Source organism: Chiloscyllium plagiosum, unplaced genomic scaffold (assembly GCF_037043375.1).
Source record: "Chiloscyllium plagiosum isolate Xiang-an unplaced genomic scaffold, Cpla_swu_hap1 HiC_scaffold_47, whole genome shotgun sequence".
NCBI classification, from domain to species: Eukaryota; Metazoa; Chordata; class Chondrichthyes; order Orectolobiformes; family Hemiscylliidae; genus Chiloscyllium; species Chiloscyllium plagiosum.
The window spans coordinates 3,106,254-3,120,345 of NW_028270185.1; the positions used below are offsets into that span (position 1 = coordinate 3,106,254).

Here is a 14,092-nt window from a genome sequence, read left to right on the forward strand (position 1 = left end):
GACCAAATCACACTGAAGCCTCGGTGCATTCTCCTCATATCTCACTGTCCCCACCAGCTTTGTGTCATCTGCAAAGTTGGAATTATTACATTTAGTTCCCCTGATCTACATCCATAGTAAATACCACAAATAGCTGGGGTCCAAGTACTGATCCATGAGGGACCCCACTAGCCATTGCCTGTCACTGGGAAAAAGATCCATTGATTACGTCCAAGTTGTGCAGCACAGAATCAGATCCTTCAGTCCAAGCCGAACATAATCCCAAACTTAACAAGTCCCACCTGCCTGCTCCTGGCCCATATCCCTCCAAACCTTTCCTATTCATGTCCTTAGTTGAAAAATGTGGTGCTGGAAAAACATAGCAGGCCAGGCAGCATCCGAGGAGCAGGAGAATCGACGTTTTGGGCATAAGCCCTTCATTCCTGAAGAAGGGCTTATGCCCGAAACGTCGATTCTCCTGCTCCTCGGATGCTACCTGGCCTGCTGTGTTTTTCCAGCATCACATTTTTCAACTCTGGTCTCCAGCATCTGCAGTCCTCACTTTTCTCTATTCATATCCTTATCCAAACATCTTTTAAACACTGTAACTGCACCCACATCCACCTCTTCCTCTGGCAGTCCGTTCCACACATGAATCACTCTGTGTAAAATAAAAAAATTACCCCTCAAGTTGTTTTTAAATCTTTTTCCTCTCACCTTAACAGTATATCCCCTAGTCTTGAAATCCCCCACTCTAGGGAAAAGACACCTGTTATTCACCTCATGAATACCCCTGATGATTTTATAAACCTCTCCAAGGTCATCCCTCGGTCTCTTAAGTTCCAGTGAAAAATATCCCAGCTTATCCAGCCTGTCCCCGGGAACATCCTGGTAAATCTCTTATCAATCATGATCATTCATTGCCTCTTTATTCCTAATCTTTGTCTCGTGTTTGCCACACAGTTCTCTATCCATCTCTGTAAATAGGCCCAATCTCAACTGGGATACAGATACAGTTCTTTACACTCAAAGAGCCCAGAGGAACTGGGAACAGGATACTGAGCTTGATGATCAGACACGATCATACTGCACGGTGGAGTGAGCTTTGAGGGGCCACTAACCTGCTGGTATTAGCAATGTTCGAGACAAACAAGATGTGAATGTGGATTTCTGAGCGGATAAGCTGGCTCGGAATGACGTTAGGAGGATGTAACTCTGCCGGTGTTGTGGTGGGGTGATGTTGGGTCGGGGTGGGGCTGGGCTGAATGTGTCAGACTCACACTAATCCAAATGAATGTGTCATTTCTTCAGGAGCAGCTCCGGGTCCATGACTTCTCAAAGTTCCCTTCCCTCAAGCCCAAGATGATGGATGAGCTGGATCATATGCTCACCTACGATGTCGCTAAGCTGATGCCTTTGGTGAGACAGGAGGAGTTGGAGATGCCAGAACAGTTGGTCCATGGTGGTGCGTTTGACGGGACCTCCAATGGGCCATTTGTTGAAGGCATTGCAGATGGAACCTGTGAGGGAGCAGACGACGATGATGAATGGGTTGTCACGAAGGATAAGCCAAAGTACGACGAAATTTTCTACAATCTGTCACCGATGGATGGCAAGATCAATGGGATGAAGGCCAAGAATTGGATGATCACGACCAAGCTACCAAACTCCGTCCTCGGGAGGATCTGGAAACTTTCCGATGTCGATCAGGATGGAATGCTGGATGATGAAGAATTTGCCTTGGCTAATCATCTCATTGAGGTTAAGCTGGATGGCCATGGGCTTCCCACCGAGTTACCTGGTTACCTTGTCCCTCCATCAAAGAGGCGGCAGGTGGGATCCGCTGAGTAACAGGCAAGGAGGAAGGGCAATTCTTCCTCGGGGCCAACGGATTCAGTTAGGAGTTTGACAATTCCATTGATTGCAGCAGACTATGTTCTGGAGACAGGAGGGACTGTTGGGCTGAATGGAGGGTGGGGAGGGTTGGATTGTGTAAAGGAGATTCCTTAGCTACTGTTAAACCAAACCAATAAGGAAAGTTATTTCATTTGGCTGATCAGTGAATTTGTCCTCCTTTGAATTATTCAAGAGTAGTGCTAATCCCAACTGTCTCCAGGGTCATAGACTCAAACATTGTCTTTTGTAAAGTTGGACTCTGTTGCTTAAAAGTCTTTACCAACTGGGTTATAATATATCATGGTTCGAACCCAGTATTTCAGGGACTGAAACTGTCCTTTCTTCACGATATAACTGTCACTCGCACATTGGTTCTGGCTGCTTCTCATAAAAGTTATTGCATCTAGCTTCTGTAGTATTTTCACAAAATGTCTGTGACACCAAAGAAATCGGTCTTGCTGGTCCAATTGCCTCAGAAATCTCAGTAATTATTCAGAAAGCACTTTAACGCCTATTTTACTGTGCACACCAGGTCTGTGATGCCTCACAGCTATCCTCAGCAAAGAACAATAGCAGACTAAATGTATTCACCCATCACCATATCGAGTAGGCTCCAGGTAATTTAGCTCCCCAACCCAATCCAAACAAGAATCACTCTCGCTCATTGTCCCTGTGGCTAGAGCGTCGTTCCAGGACCGTGATTTGGTCTGAAGATCAAAATTAGTTATTTAACAACTTGTCCATTCCTCTCACTTGAATACTTGAGTGCGCTCACCCCTGTCCAAAGCTCAGGAACATGACCTCTCCGGCGTGGAATAATCACAGCCCCCTATCACTAAGAAACACACATCCGCCAACTTGGAATGTCTCCCTCAAATGGAAGATGCAGGCCATGTTGATGTTTATAAAGTATTATGGAAATATTATCGTTTAAAACTGCTTATACACATTTGTATCGATATTCTGGGTTAACATTGGCTCTGGTGCTCCGGATACAGGGTTCACCTTACATGTCAGTGTGTAGTAACTCCTGTTGCACTTCTAACCTCTTATCCCTGAACTACCAAAGAACAAATTCAATAAACCTGCTGCTCACACAGAAGTGGCATTTGCAGCTTATGCTCTAATGAACTAACAACCCAGCTCTATCTGCTCACCGTGTATTTCACTTGTATTGTTTTTGCTGTTGGCTGACATTTCCTCACCTCGATTAATTTTACAATTAATAAACAAAGCTAATTCAAAGAAAACAGATCAAGTCAGAGAGCACTACAGGTCAACCCATTCCTGTAACAGAGCAGAGAATTGAGAATTAAACATTCTGTCAGTCCCCATTAAACACATGAGGGAGGAAGCGAGCTTCTTCAAGGAAGGCATCCTTGCAAGAGGATTCGCAGTAGGTTAAAATCTTCTAGGAGAAAGTGAGGACTGCAGATGCTGGAGATCAGAGCTGAAAAATGTGTTGCTGGAAAAGCGCAGCAGGTCAGGCAGCATCCAGGGAGCAGGAGAATCAATGTTTCGGGCCTGACGAAGGGCTCATGCTTTTCCAGCAACACATTTTCAGCTCTGATCTCCAACATCTGCAGTCCTCACACTCTCCCATTAAACACATCCCTTCTTTGACTGATTCAATCAGGGATCCTGCTTCTCAAATCCCTTTTCAGACCCTCACACTCCAGAAATGGATTTATTTGGCCAAACCTTCAAAACTGTTCACCTGATGGCATCAAAGTATGATCAGATATCCGAACCTAATCTAGTCCCATTTGGCCCATATCCCTCTAAACCCTTCCTATTCATATACCCATCCAGATGCCTATTAAATGTTGTCATTGTACCAGCCTCCACCACTTCCTCTGGCAGCTCATTCCACACACCCACTACCCTCTCTGTGAACAAGTTGTCCCTCAGCTCCCTTTTAAATCTTCCCCCCCCTCACCCTGACGTCTATGCCCTCTAGTTCTGGACTCGCCCACCCTGGGGAAAAGACGTATAATGACCACATTGTCTGAAGACAATTAAGGTGAAGACCGAGATACTCACAGGTTTTGGTTTTGGAGTTGCCTGGAGGATGTAGATGCAAAGCCCTTAATTCTGTTTGCAAGGTTGTGTATACAAGGGGCCAACCTGTTTGTATGTGTGTGTGTGCGTGTGTGTGTGCGTGTGTGCGTGTGTCTGGGGGGGGGTGTTCTGGGTTCCTCTGTGACCGTGCAGTGTAGAGGAGACATTGGTGAAAAGCTTTTAAAGGTATATTATTAATTGTTTGCACTGAGAAGAGAAAAAATAATTGTTTTTCTGACTCATTGCAGGCTCATACAGGATGGAATATTGTCTTGGGAATGTTAATCCTTTCAAGTTCTCTAAAGGAATACTGACTCTTTGGAATGTTGTTCTCTGACCTGTTTTTTATCACAATAAACAGCGTTAAAAGAGTATTTTTAAAAACTCTTTTTGTTTTGAGATTAATCTTCAATTACTGGAGGCTGAGGTATTCTGAATGTGTTCATCAGCTTACGTAGAGTCAAAGTCACACAGCTTGGAAACAGACCCTTCGGCCCAACCAGTCCATGCTGACCACATTCCTAAACTAAACTCGTTCCTACCTACCTGCTCCTGGCCCATATCCCTCCAAACTTTTCCTATTCATGTACTTATCCAAATGTCTTTTTAAAATTGTAACTGTCCCCACATTCACCACATCCTTTGGCAGTTCATTCCACACACATAGAACATTCCAGCGCAGTACAGGCCATTCGGCCCTCGATGTTGCGCCGACCTGTGGAACCAATCTGAAGCCCATCTAACCTACACTATTCCATTCTTGTCCATATCCAATGACCATTTAAATGCCCTTAAATTTGGTGAGTCTACTACTGTTGCAGGCAGGGCATTCCATGCCCCTACTACTCTCTGAGTAAAGAAACTACCTCTGACATCTGTCCTATATCTATCACTCCTCAGTTTAAAGCTATGCCCCCTCGTGCTAGCCATCTCCATCCGAGGAAAAAGACTCTCACTGTCCACCCTATCTAACCCTCTGATTATCTTGTATGTCTTAATTAAGTCACCTCTCAACCTTCTTCTAACAGTCTCAAGTCTTTCAGCCTTTCCTCATAAGACCTTCCCTCCATACGAGCTAACATCCTAATAAATCTCCTCTGAACTCTTTCCAAAGCTTCCGCATTTTTCCTAGAATGCGGTGGCCAGAACTGCACACAATACTCCAACTGCAGCCGCACCAGAGTTTTGTACACCTGCATCATGACCTTGTGGCTCTGGAACTCTATCCCTGTGCTAATAAAAGCTAACACACCATATGACTTCTAAACAACCCTATCAACCTGGGGGGCAACTTTCAGGGATCTATGTACATGGACACCAAGATCTCTCTGCTCGTCTACACTACCAAGAATCTTACCATTAGCCTAGTACTCTGGAATCCTCTTACTCCTTCCAAAGTGAATCACCTCACACTTTTCCACATTAAATTCCATTTGCCATCTCTCAGCCCAACTCTGCAGCTTATCTATGTCCCATGAGGATCACTGTGTAAAAAAGGTTGCCCTTGTCCTTTTCAAAACTTTCAACTCCCCAAGTTTAGGGAAAAGGCTCTCGTCATTCACTTTATCGATACCCTTCATGATTTTAAAAACCTCCATAGGTCACCCTTCAACCTCCTACACTCCAGTGAACAAAGTCTGAGCCTATCCAACCTCTCCTTATAACTCAAACCCTCCATTCCTGGCAACATCTTGGTAAATCTTTTCTGAACCCTCCCCATGGGCTATACAGATCAGAGCAGGCCATTTGGCCCAGTCAGTCCATGCCAATGCTTATGCTCTTGTCCAACTATCTAAAACTATCATAACCCTCTTTCCCTTCTCCCTCATTTGTTTGTCCAGTTTAAATACATCTGTACTAGTTACTTCAACCATCCCGGTGACTGTAAATGGTGTAGTAATCAACATTACACCTTCCACTGAAAGGTGTGGGTCAGAGGGGTGAGGAGATCAATTCTTTCTTTGATTCCAAGTGTGGTTTGAAGTAATTCTAATTAACTCTTGCAGGAAGACTATCTATGCAGTCTGTTATGAGTTAAAAGTTTAGACTTACCATATATAAATGTTTATTGAATATATCCTCAACAATATCATGGTTTATGTTTCGCTCACTGTAGACAGATACACTGTAGCTATCACTGCTTTGTGTGGTTTTACTCCCTACTTTCCCTGTCTGATCCCTGTCTCATTTCATTCCAACGAATGAGTTCTCGTGTATAATTGATTCCTAATTAAAGCACACACAGTAAATCAGCCACTCCTGTCTCACAATCATTTGCTTGTTCTTGTCTGAAAGGTTTGCCTTTTGTCTTGTCTGTTTCTCTCCTGAAGCTGCTGAGCTGCAATGTCCTGAGTGTTGGCAGTATCACGCCCAAAACAATCAGGGATATTCGACTGTGATGGCATCCCAACTTCCACTGCATTGCTACAAGGAGCAGGAACATTGGTAAATTTCTGCTTTGCATTTATCTATTCCCCCCCTCCCCCTCCCATTTATCTCTCACCCCCAACCTCCCCCCCCCTCCCATTTATCTCACCCTCATCTATCTTCCCCCTCCCCCTCCCATTTATCTCACCCTCACCTACCTTCCCCCTCCCATTTATCTCACCCTCACCTACCTTCCCCCTCCCCCTCCCATTTATCTCACCCTCGCCTACCTTCCCCCTCCCCCTCCCATTTATCTCACCCTCACCTACCTTCCCCCTCCCCCTCCCATTTATCTCACCCTCACCTACCTTCCCCCTCCCCCTCCCATTTATCTCTCCCTCCCCCTCCCATTTATCTCATCCCCCACCTACCTCCCGCCCCTCCCCCCCCCCCCCATTTATCTGTCAGCCCCTGGCCCTCATTCCTGATGAAGGGCTTTTTCCCAAAACGCTGACTCTCCTGCCCCTCGGATGCTGCCTGACCTGCTGTGCTTTTCCAGCACCACACTCCTCCTTAACCCTGGGATGTTGGAGGATGAAAGATATCTGAAATGAGAGGCTGAGTGTGGGGGAGCTTGCGGATTAGAGCCTACATTTGCTGGATCTGTCCATCCCGTGTTTTGTTGGGGGTGTGATCGTTTGGAAGAAACATTAAACTGGCTCTCAAGTGGACATTTCGGTGGCACTACTTCCAGAGGATCAACTGTCATCGCTTGGTGCAGTGGGAGCAATTTTTAATCCATCGGCCAACAGTGCTAAGACTTATCTGGCTACAATTCCAATGCTTACACATCCCTGAGTGTAAACAGCCCACTGTACATTCAGCTCCCTGAGCCCTATGTTCCGATGTATCAGTGTATCAGTAACACACTCACTGTGGAGTCAGGTTCTGTGTTCAAAACCCACTCTGGACACCCAAGCATTAAAAAAAATCCAAGCTGAGTGTCTCAGCTCAGCCCCGAGGGGGTGCTACACTGCCAGAGGTGCCACTGACTCATAGAGATGTATAGCATGGAATCTTTGGATGAGACATTAACTCTCAGGGGAATGCAAAAGAATCCTAGAGCCAGTATTCACAGTGGAGAAGGGAACATGAGGACAATATTAATCACTCAGCATTACTTAAATAAGATGACCTGGTCAGCTATCACTTTGGTATTTGTCAGAAATCACATGACAGGTTGGACTATAACCTGGTGTGGTGTGAATTCTGGCTTTGTCCACCCTAGTCCAACACTGGCACTGCCACATCATTGCTACTTGTGGGAGCTTGCTCTGCACAAATTCACTGCTGCATCCCCAACAAATGACTGCACTTCAGTCTATGTAATACACAGCAGATAAAGTGCTCTGGGACATGGAACTAGTGTAAAGTGCAAGGAAAGTAAGGTTTTGATTCGATTAGATTCCCTACAGTGTGAAAACAAGCCATTTGGCCCAACAAGTCCACACCGACCCTCCGAAGAGTAACCCACCCAGACCCACCTCCCTCTGACTAATGCACTGAACACTATGGGCAATGTTGCATGGCCAATCCACCCTAACCTGCATATCTTTGGATTGTGGGAGGAAACCGGAGCACCCAGAGGAAACCCACGCAGACACTGGGAGAACGTGCAAACTCCACACAGACAGTCACCCGAGGCTGGAATCGAACCTGGGTCCCTGGCGTTGGGAGGCAGCAGTGCTAACCACTGAGCCACCGTGCCACCCCAACTCGATTTTCTAGTGAATCTTTATTAACGTCAGTTCAGAGGATTGGCTGGGGCGGCCTTTGTTGGGCTTTCAGTTCAGAAGCAGGCAGCTGTAGATTATATCAGAGAGTGAGTAAGTTAATGTGTCCGTCTAGCTTCCTGCTATTATCCCTCACATTCCTTTCTAATCACAACATGTGCTTCATCCCTGTGATAAGGGTTCTGCTCATAAAGGGGCGTTCTCATTACAGACAGGAGCTGTGTTGGAACAGGTCCCAGCAGAAACTGCTTGAACAACACATTCTACAGACTCTGGGATATCAACTGTTCATTTCCCAGTTTGGGAAAGACACTAATCGCCTTAACTTTAAACACTCCAGAGGTTAGAACTATCTCATTCATAAGAGTACATTTATCACATCATTTGGGAACACTGCAATAGGGGAGGCCTTTCTACCTGTGGGGCCAGTTCTGTCACTCAATTAAACCATGGTTGAACCGCATGTTAACTCCGCCTTCCAACTGGATTACATCATCCTTTTCAAACAATTTATTTTTAACGTCTTAATCTTGACACTTTCAGTTGACCTGTCTCAACAGCTTTTTTCAAAGAGGTGGCGAGAGTTGCAGATTTCTGCTCCTCTGCGTAGGGATGTTCTTCCTGACGTCAATACTGATCAGTCAGCATTGAACTTTCAGGATTTCTAAAGCCCCTAACGACAGACATGAACAATACCTCTCCCTCACTGTCATCACTCTGGAGTTTAACACCAGGCTGAGGACAGCATCAAGTGAAGAAAGGACTATTGTCCGACAAGGAGGAAGCTGGAGGGCTGACCTTGAATCAGACTTCTTTCATGAATTACTGTTGCTGAGCTTGTTAATAGCAAAAATTCAGTTTCTTTGCAATTACCACATTCCTCAGGCAACAGCAACACTCAGACATTAGAACGGATACCCCTATAAGGGTGGCTCAGTGGTTAGCACTGCTGCCTCACAGCACCAGGAATCCGGGTTCGATTCCAGCCTCTGCTGTCTGACTGGAGTTTGCACACTCTCCCCGTGTCTGTGTGGGTTTCCTCCGGGTGCCCCGGTTTCCTCCCACAGTCCAAAGATGTGCACCGTCTGGTGAATTGGCCGTGCTAAATTGCCCATAGTGTTAGATGTGACATTCAGGGGGAATGGGTCTGGGTGGCTTACTCTTTGGAGGGTCGGTGTGGACTGGTTGGGCTGAAGGGCCTGTTTCCATGCTGTAGGGAATCTAATCTAATCATAACTGGGCTGTAGTTCCCTCAGTGCTGGACTCACCTTACTGACAATGAGTATGAAACATGAATGGTAGAGATTATATAATCCTGACAGTGTGACAGCAGGTTACTGAGCCCACACTGACTCTCTAAAGGGCATCCCAACCAGACTCACCACCACCACCATCCCCCTCCCCCCCCCATCCTTGTAATCCTGCATCTCCCGCGCTAAACCACCTAGCCTGCGCATCCCTGGACACTATCGGGCAATTTCCTATGGTCAATCCACCCTAAATTGCACATATTTGGACTGTGGGAGGAAACCCACATGGGGAGAATGTGCAAACTCCGCCCAAGGCTGGAATTGAACCCGAGTCCCGAGGACAGTAGTGCTAACCACTGAGTCACCATGTCACTCAAATAATCATATGAACCCTGCTCCATTGACAGGTCAGTTGGTCAAATGGTAACCTAACCATTAGGAAATCACTGGGCCATTCCTTAAGTGTTTTCTAAAGAGACGTGTCTGTGTTTAAATTAAGTGTGGTAACTCAACACTGCTCCAGAGTAAATTCAACAGACGAGGGAAGGTAGGAATAAAAACCTACAGATCAGTTTTGATTTTAACACAGGGTGAGATCAGGAATGGGAACAGTGGTTAATGAGGAGGGAGGCACTATAAAATGCTTAAGGAATTAATTACATAAAAAGGGGAAAAAAATTAGATACACAAACCACAAATGAGAGGAAGGGGTTAAGAGTTGAAAGAAAAAGCACCAAGTGCCAGTTATTCAGTGTTTCCTTAAATATTTTTGTTCTAACTCCCAGAATTTGGACAAAACAAGATAAAGAATGGCTTTATCCACTCCTTCCTATTGCACACATTTTCCTAATAATGTTCCTGAGATTGGGACTGACAGGAGTTTGGAGCAGACAAACGGATGATCTGACTCATGGACTGACTCACCGTGGCCAAAATGCAGCAATGTGCTGCGCCAGGATCCATAATTCCTCAGCTGCAGCAGGACAGAGTTCCAACACTGGCCAGGCCACTGGGGCCCTGCTCCCTGTTCTAATCACAAACAGTCAGTTGGTGTAGACGTTGCAGCAATAACGTGCCTTTTTCTCTGGGTCAGATTACAACGGCTGCAGCCCTCCATCGACTGCTCAAACCAGTCAGTCGATGATACTGGGGAAGGCTCATCTGTGCCAATCCATTCACCCGACAGCAGGAAGAAATGGGACTCAGAGACACAGCCACTATTCCATAAGCTGACTTTCTGCTGGACAGCATATACACTCAGATATACTCTACACCCCTCTTCGAAATATGCCGATATATCCCACACCCCTCACTGTGATATTCTGATATACTCCACACCCATCGCTGTAATGTTCTGATATACCCCTCACCACTCACTGTAATGTTCTGATATACCCCTCACCACTCACTGTAATATTCTGATATACCCCACACCCCTCACTGTAATATTCTGATATACCGCACACCCCTCACTGTAACACTGATATACCCCACACCCCTCACTGTAATATTCTGATATACTGCACACCCCTCACTGTAATGTTCTGATATACCGCACACCCCTCACTGTAACACTGATATACCCCACACCCCTCACTGTAATATTCTGATATACCCCACACCCCTCACTGTAATGTTCTGATATATCCCACATCACTCACTGTAATATTCTGATATACCCCACACCCCTCACTGTAATATTCTGATATACAGCACACCCCTCACTGTAACACTGATATACCCCACACCCCTCACTGTAATATTCTGATATACCCCACACCCCTCACTGTAATGTTCTGATATATCCCACATCACTCACTGTAATATTCTGATATACCCCACACCACTCCCTGTAACACTGATATACCCCACACCCCTCACTGTAACACTGATAGATCCCACACCACTCACTGTAATATTCTGATATACCCCACATCCTCACTGTAATATTAATATACCCCTCACCACTCACTGTAATATTCTGATATACCCCACACCCCTCACTGTAATATTACAGCAATAACGTGCCTTTTTCTCTGGGTCAGATTACAACGGCTGCAGCCCTCCATCGACTGCTCAAACCAGTCAGTCGATGATACTGGGGAAGGCTCATCTGTGCCAATCCATTCACCCGACAGCAGGAAGAAATGGGACTCAGAGACACAGCCACTATTCCATAAGCTGACTTTCTGCTGGACAGCATATACACTCAGATATACTCTACACCCCTCTTCGAAATATGCCGATATATCCCACACCCCTCACTGTGATATTCTGATATACTCCACACCCATCGCTGTAATGTTCTGATATACCCCTCACCACTCACTGTAATGTTCTGATATACCCCTCACCACTCACTGTAATATTCTGATATACCCCACACCCCTCACTGTAATATTCTGATATACCGCACACCCCTCACTGTAACACTGATATACCCCACACCCCTCACTGTAATATTCTGATATACTGCACACCCCTCACTGTAATGTTCTGATATACCGCACACCCCTCACTGTAACACTGATATACCCCACACCCCTCACTGTAATATTCTGATATACCCCACACCCCTCACTGTAATGTTCTGATATATCCCACATCACTCACTGTAATATTCTGATATACCCCACACCCCTCACTGTAATATTCTGATATACAGCACACCCCTCACTGTAACACTGATATACCCCACACCCCTCACTGTAATATTCTGATATACCCCACACCCCTCACTGTAATGTTCTGATATATCCCACATCACTCACTGTAATATTCTGATATACCCCACACCACTCCCTGTAACACTGATATACCCCACACCCCTCACTGTAACACTGATAGATCCCACACCACTCACTGTAATATTCTGATATACCCCACATCCTCACTGTAATATTAATATACCCCTCACCACTCACTGTAATATTCTGATATACCCCACACCCCTCACTGTAATATTCTGATATACCCCACACCACTCCCTGTAACACTGATATACCCCACACCCCTCACTGTAACACTGATATACTCCTCACTGTAATATTCTGATATACCCCACACCCCTCACTGTAACACTGATATACTCCTCACTGTAATATTCTGATATACCCCACACCCCTCACTGTAATATTCTGATATACTCCACACCCCTCACTGTAACACTGATATACCCCACACCACTCCCTGTAACACTGATATACCCCACACCCCTCACTGTAACACTGATATACTCCTCACTGTAATATTCTGATATACCCCACACCACTCCCTGTAACACTGATATATCCCTCACCCCTCACTGTAATATTCTGATATACCCCACACCACTCCCTGTAACACTGATTTACCCCACACCACTCATTGTAATATTCTGATATACCCCACACCCCTCACTGTAACACTGATAGATCCAAATTAAATAAATTCACTACTTTCTGATCCGTACCAGCACTGCACTAGTTACAGGTCATCCCCTTTATCCCACCTCTCTGTCTTCTATTTGTTAGCCAGTCCTCTATACAATAATATATGACCTCCAACACCACAGGCTCTTGTCTTATGAAGTGGACTAATGTGTTTTACCTTGCCAGTGCCAGTGAAAGGGAACTGCTGGATTATGCCCCTCTCTGTGGTGAAACTGGATGAATAACCAGAGGCTGAGTTTTGATACCAGAATCGGCATGAGATTAGTGCCGGGCACAACGTAGCGGGGTGCACTGGCTAGATTCTTTTGAAGAATGGTCACTGGACCCAAAATGTAAACTCTGCTTTCTCTCTCCACAGAGCTACCGGGTTTCTCCAGCAATTTCTGTTTTTTGTTGGGATACATTCTTGCTCAGCCATGGAATACAGGGTCATCGGGTGTAGATAAGAAGGAGGAATTTGAAACACAAACAGCCATGATTTTATTGAATGGTCGAGCAAGTCTGAGGGGATGAGTGGGATATTTTCTGCCCCAAATTAATATGTTTCAATGCTTCTCCCCCATCCTCACAAGGGTGATGGGGCATGGATTAACAGTACAGCAATAATACCACGAGGGAATCACCTCCTCAAGAGAGATACACTCATTTTTCACCGATAGATATTTGGTAGGATCCGGAGGCAAAGGGATTGAAATGGGGCACAGGTCATCCTGCAGCGGCTCAGTAACCATCTCCCTGGAGAGACGTAGACTCCCCTGGGTACTATTCCTTGGACATGCACAAGACATTCAGGAGGGTCTTGGAAGCTGATGTTTCACCTTGGTGCCTTTTCTTTGCCATCCCCCAAGGTTGGTGGCCCCAGGGGTTGGCAGGGCCCCTCATGGGGGATCTACCCCATGGCAGTGATGGGTTCTGAGTCTCGGAGATGCTGGTCTGCCTGGGCCGTACAGCCCTGAAACCTTCCTTTGTGCCTGCATCTTCTCCAGCACCCAAGGGTGCAGCAACACTGGTTACCCCATCTTTATAACCTCAACCCCTGAACTAGGCATAGTCTGATCCCACTCCAACTCCCCATTGGCTGGCTGGCCTAGGCATAGTCTGATCCCACTCCAACTCCCCATTTTCTGGCTGGCCTAGGCATAGTCTGATCCCGCTCCAACTCCCCATTGGCTGGCTGGCCTAGGCATAGTCTGATCCCACTCCAACTCCCCATTGGCTGGCTGGCCTAGGCATAGTCTGATCCCACTCCAACTCCCCATTTTCTGGCTGGCCTAGGCATAGTCTGATCCCGCTCCAACTCCCCATTGGCTGGCTG

At 46.0% G+C, this 14,092-nt stretch overlaps 1 protein-coding gene across 1 annotated transcript in view; it reads left to right on the forward strand.

The window, feature by feature from the left end:
• The window catches only part of LOC122542678 (EH domain-containing protein 2-like), a 56,771-nt gene extending 52,461 nt beyond the window's left edge, over positions 1 to 4,310 (forward strand). Inside the window, exon 5 of the mRNA XM_087984024.1 lies at positions 1,291 to 4,310. Within this exon, the coding sequence (XP_087840150.1) occupies positions 1,291 to 1,830 (540 nt within the window). The 3' untranslated portion in view covers positions 1,831 to 4,310. The remainder of the gene's footprint in view (positions 1 to 1,290) is intronic.
• The last annotated feature ends 9,782 nt before the right edge of the window (positions 4,311 to 14,092 follow it).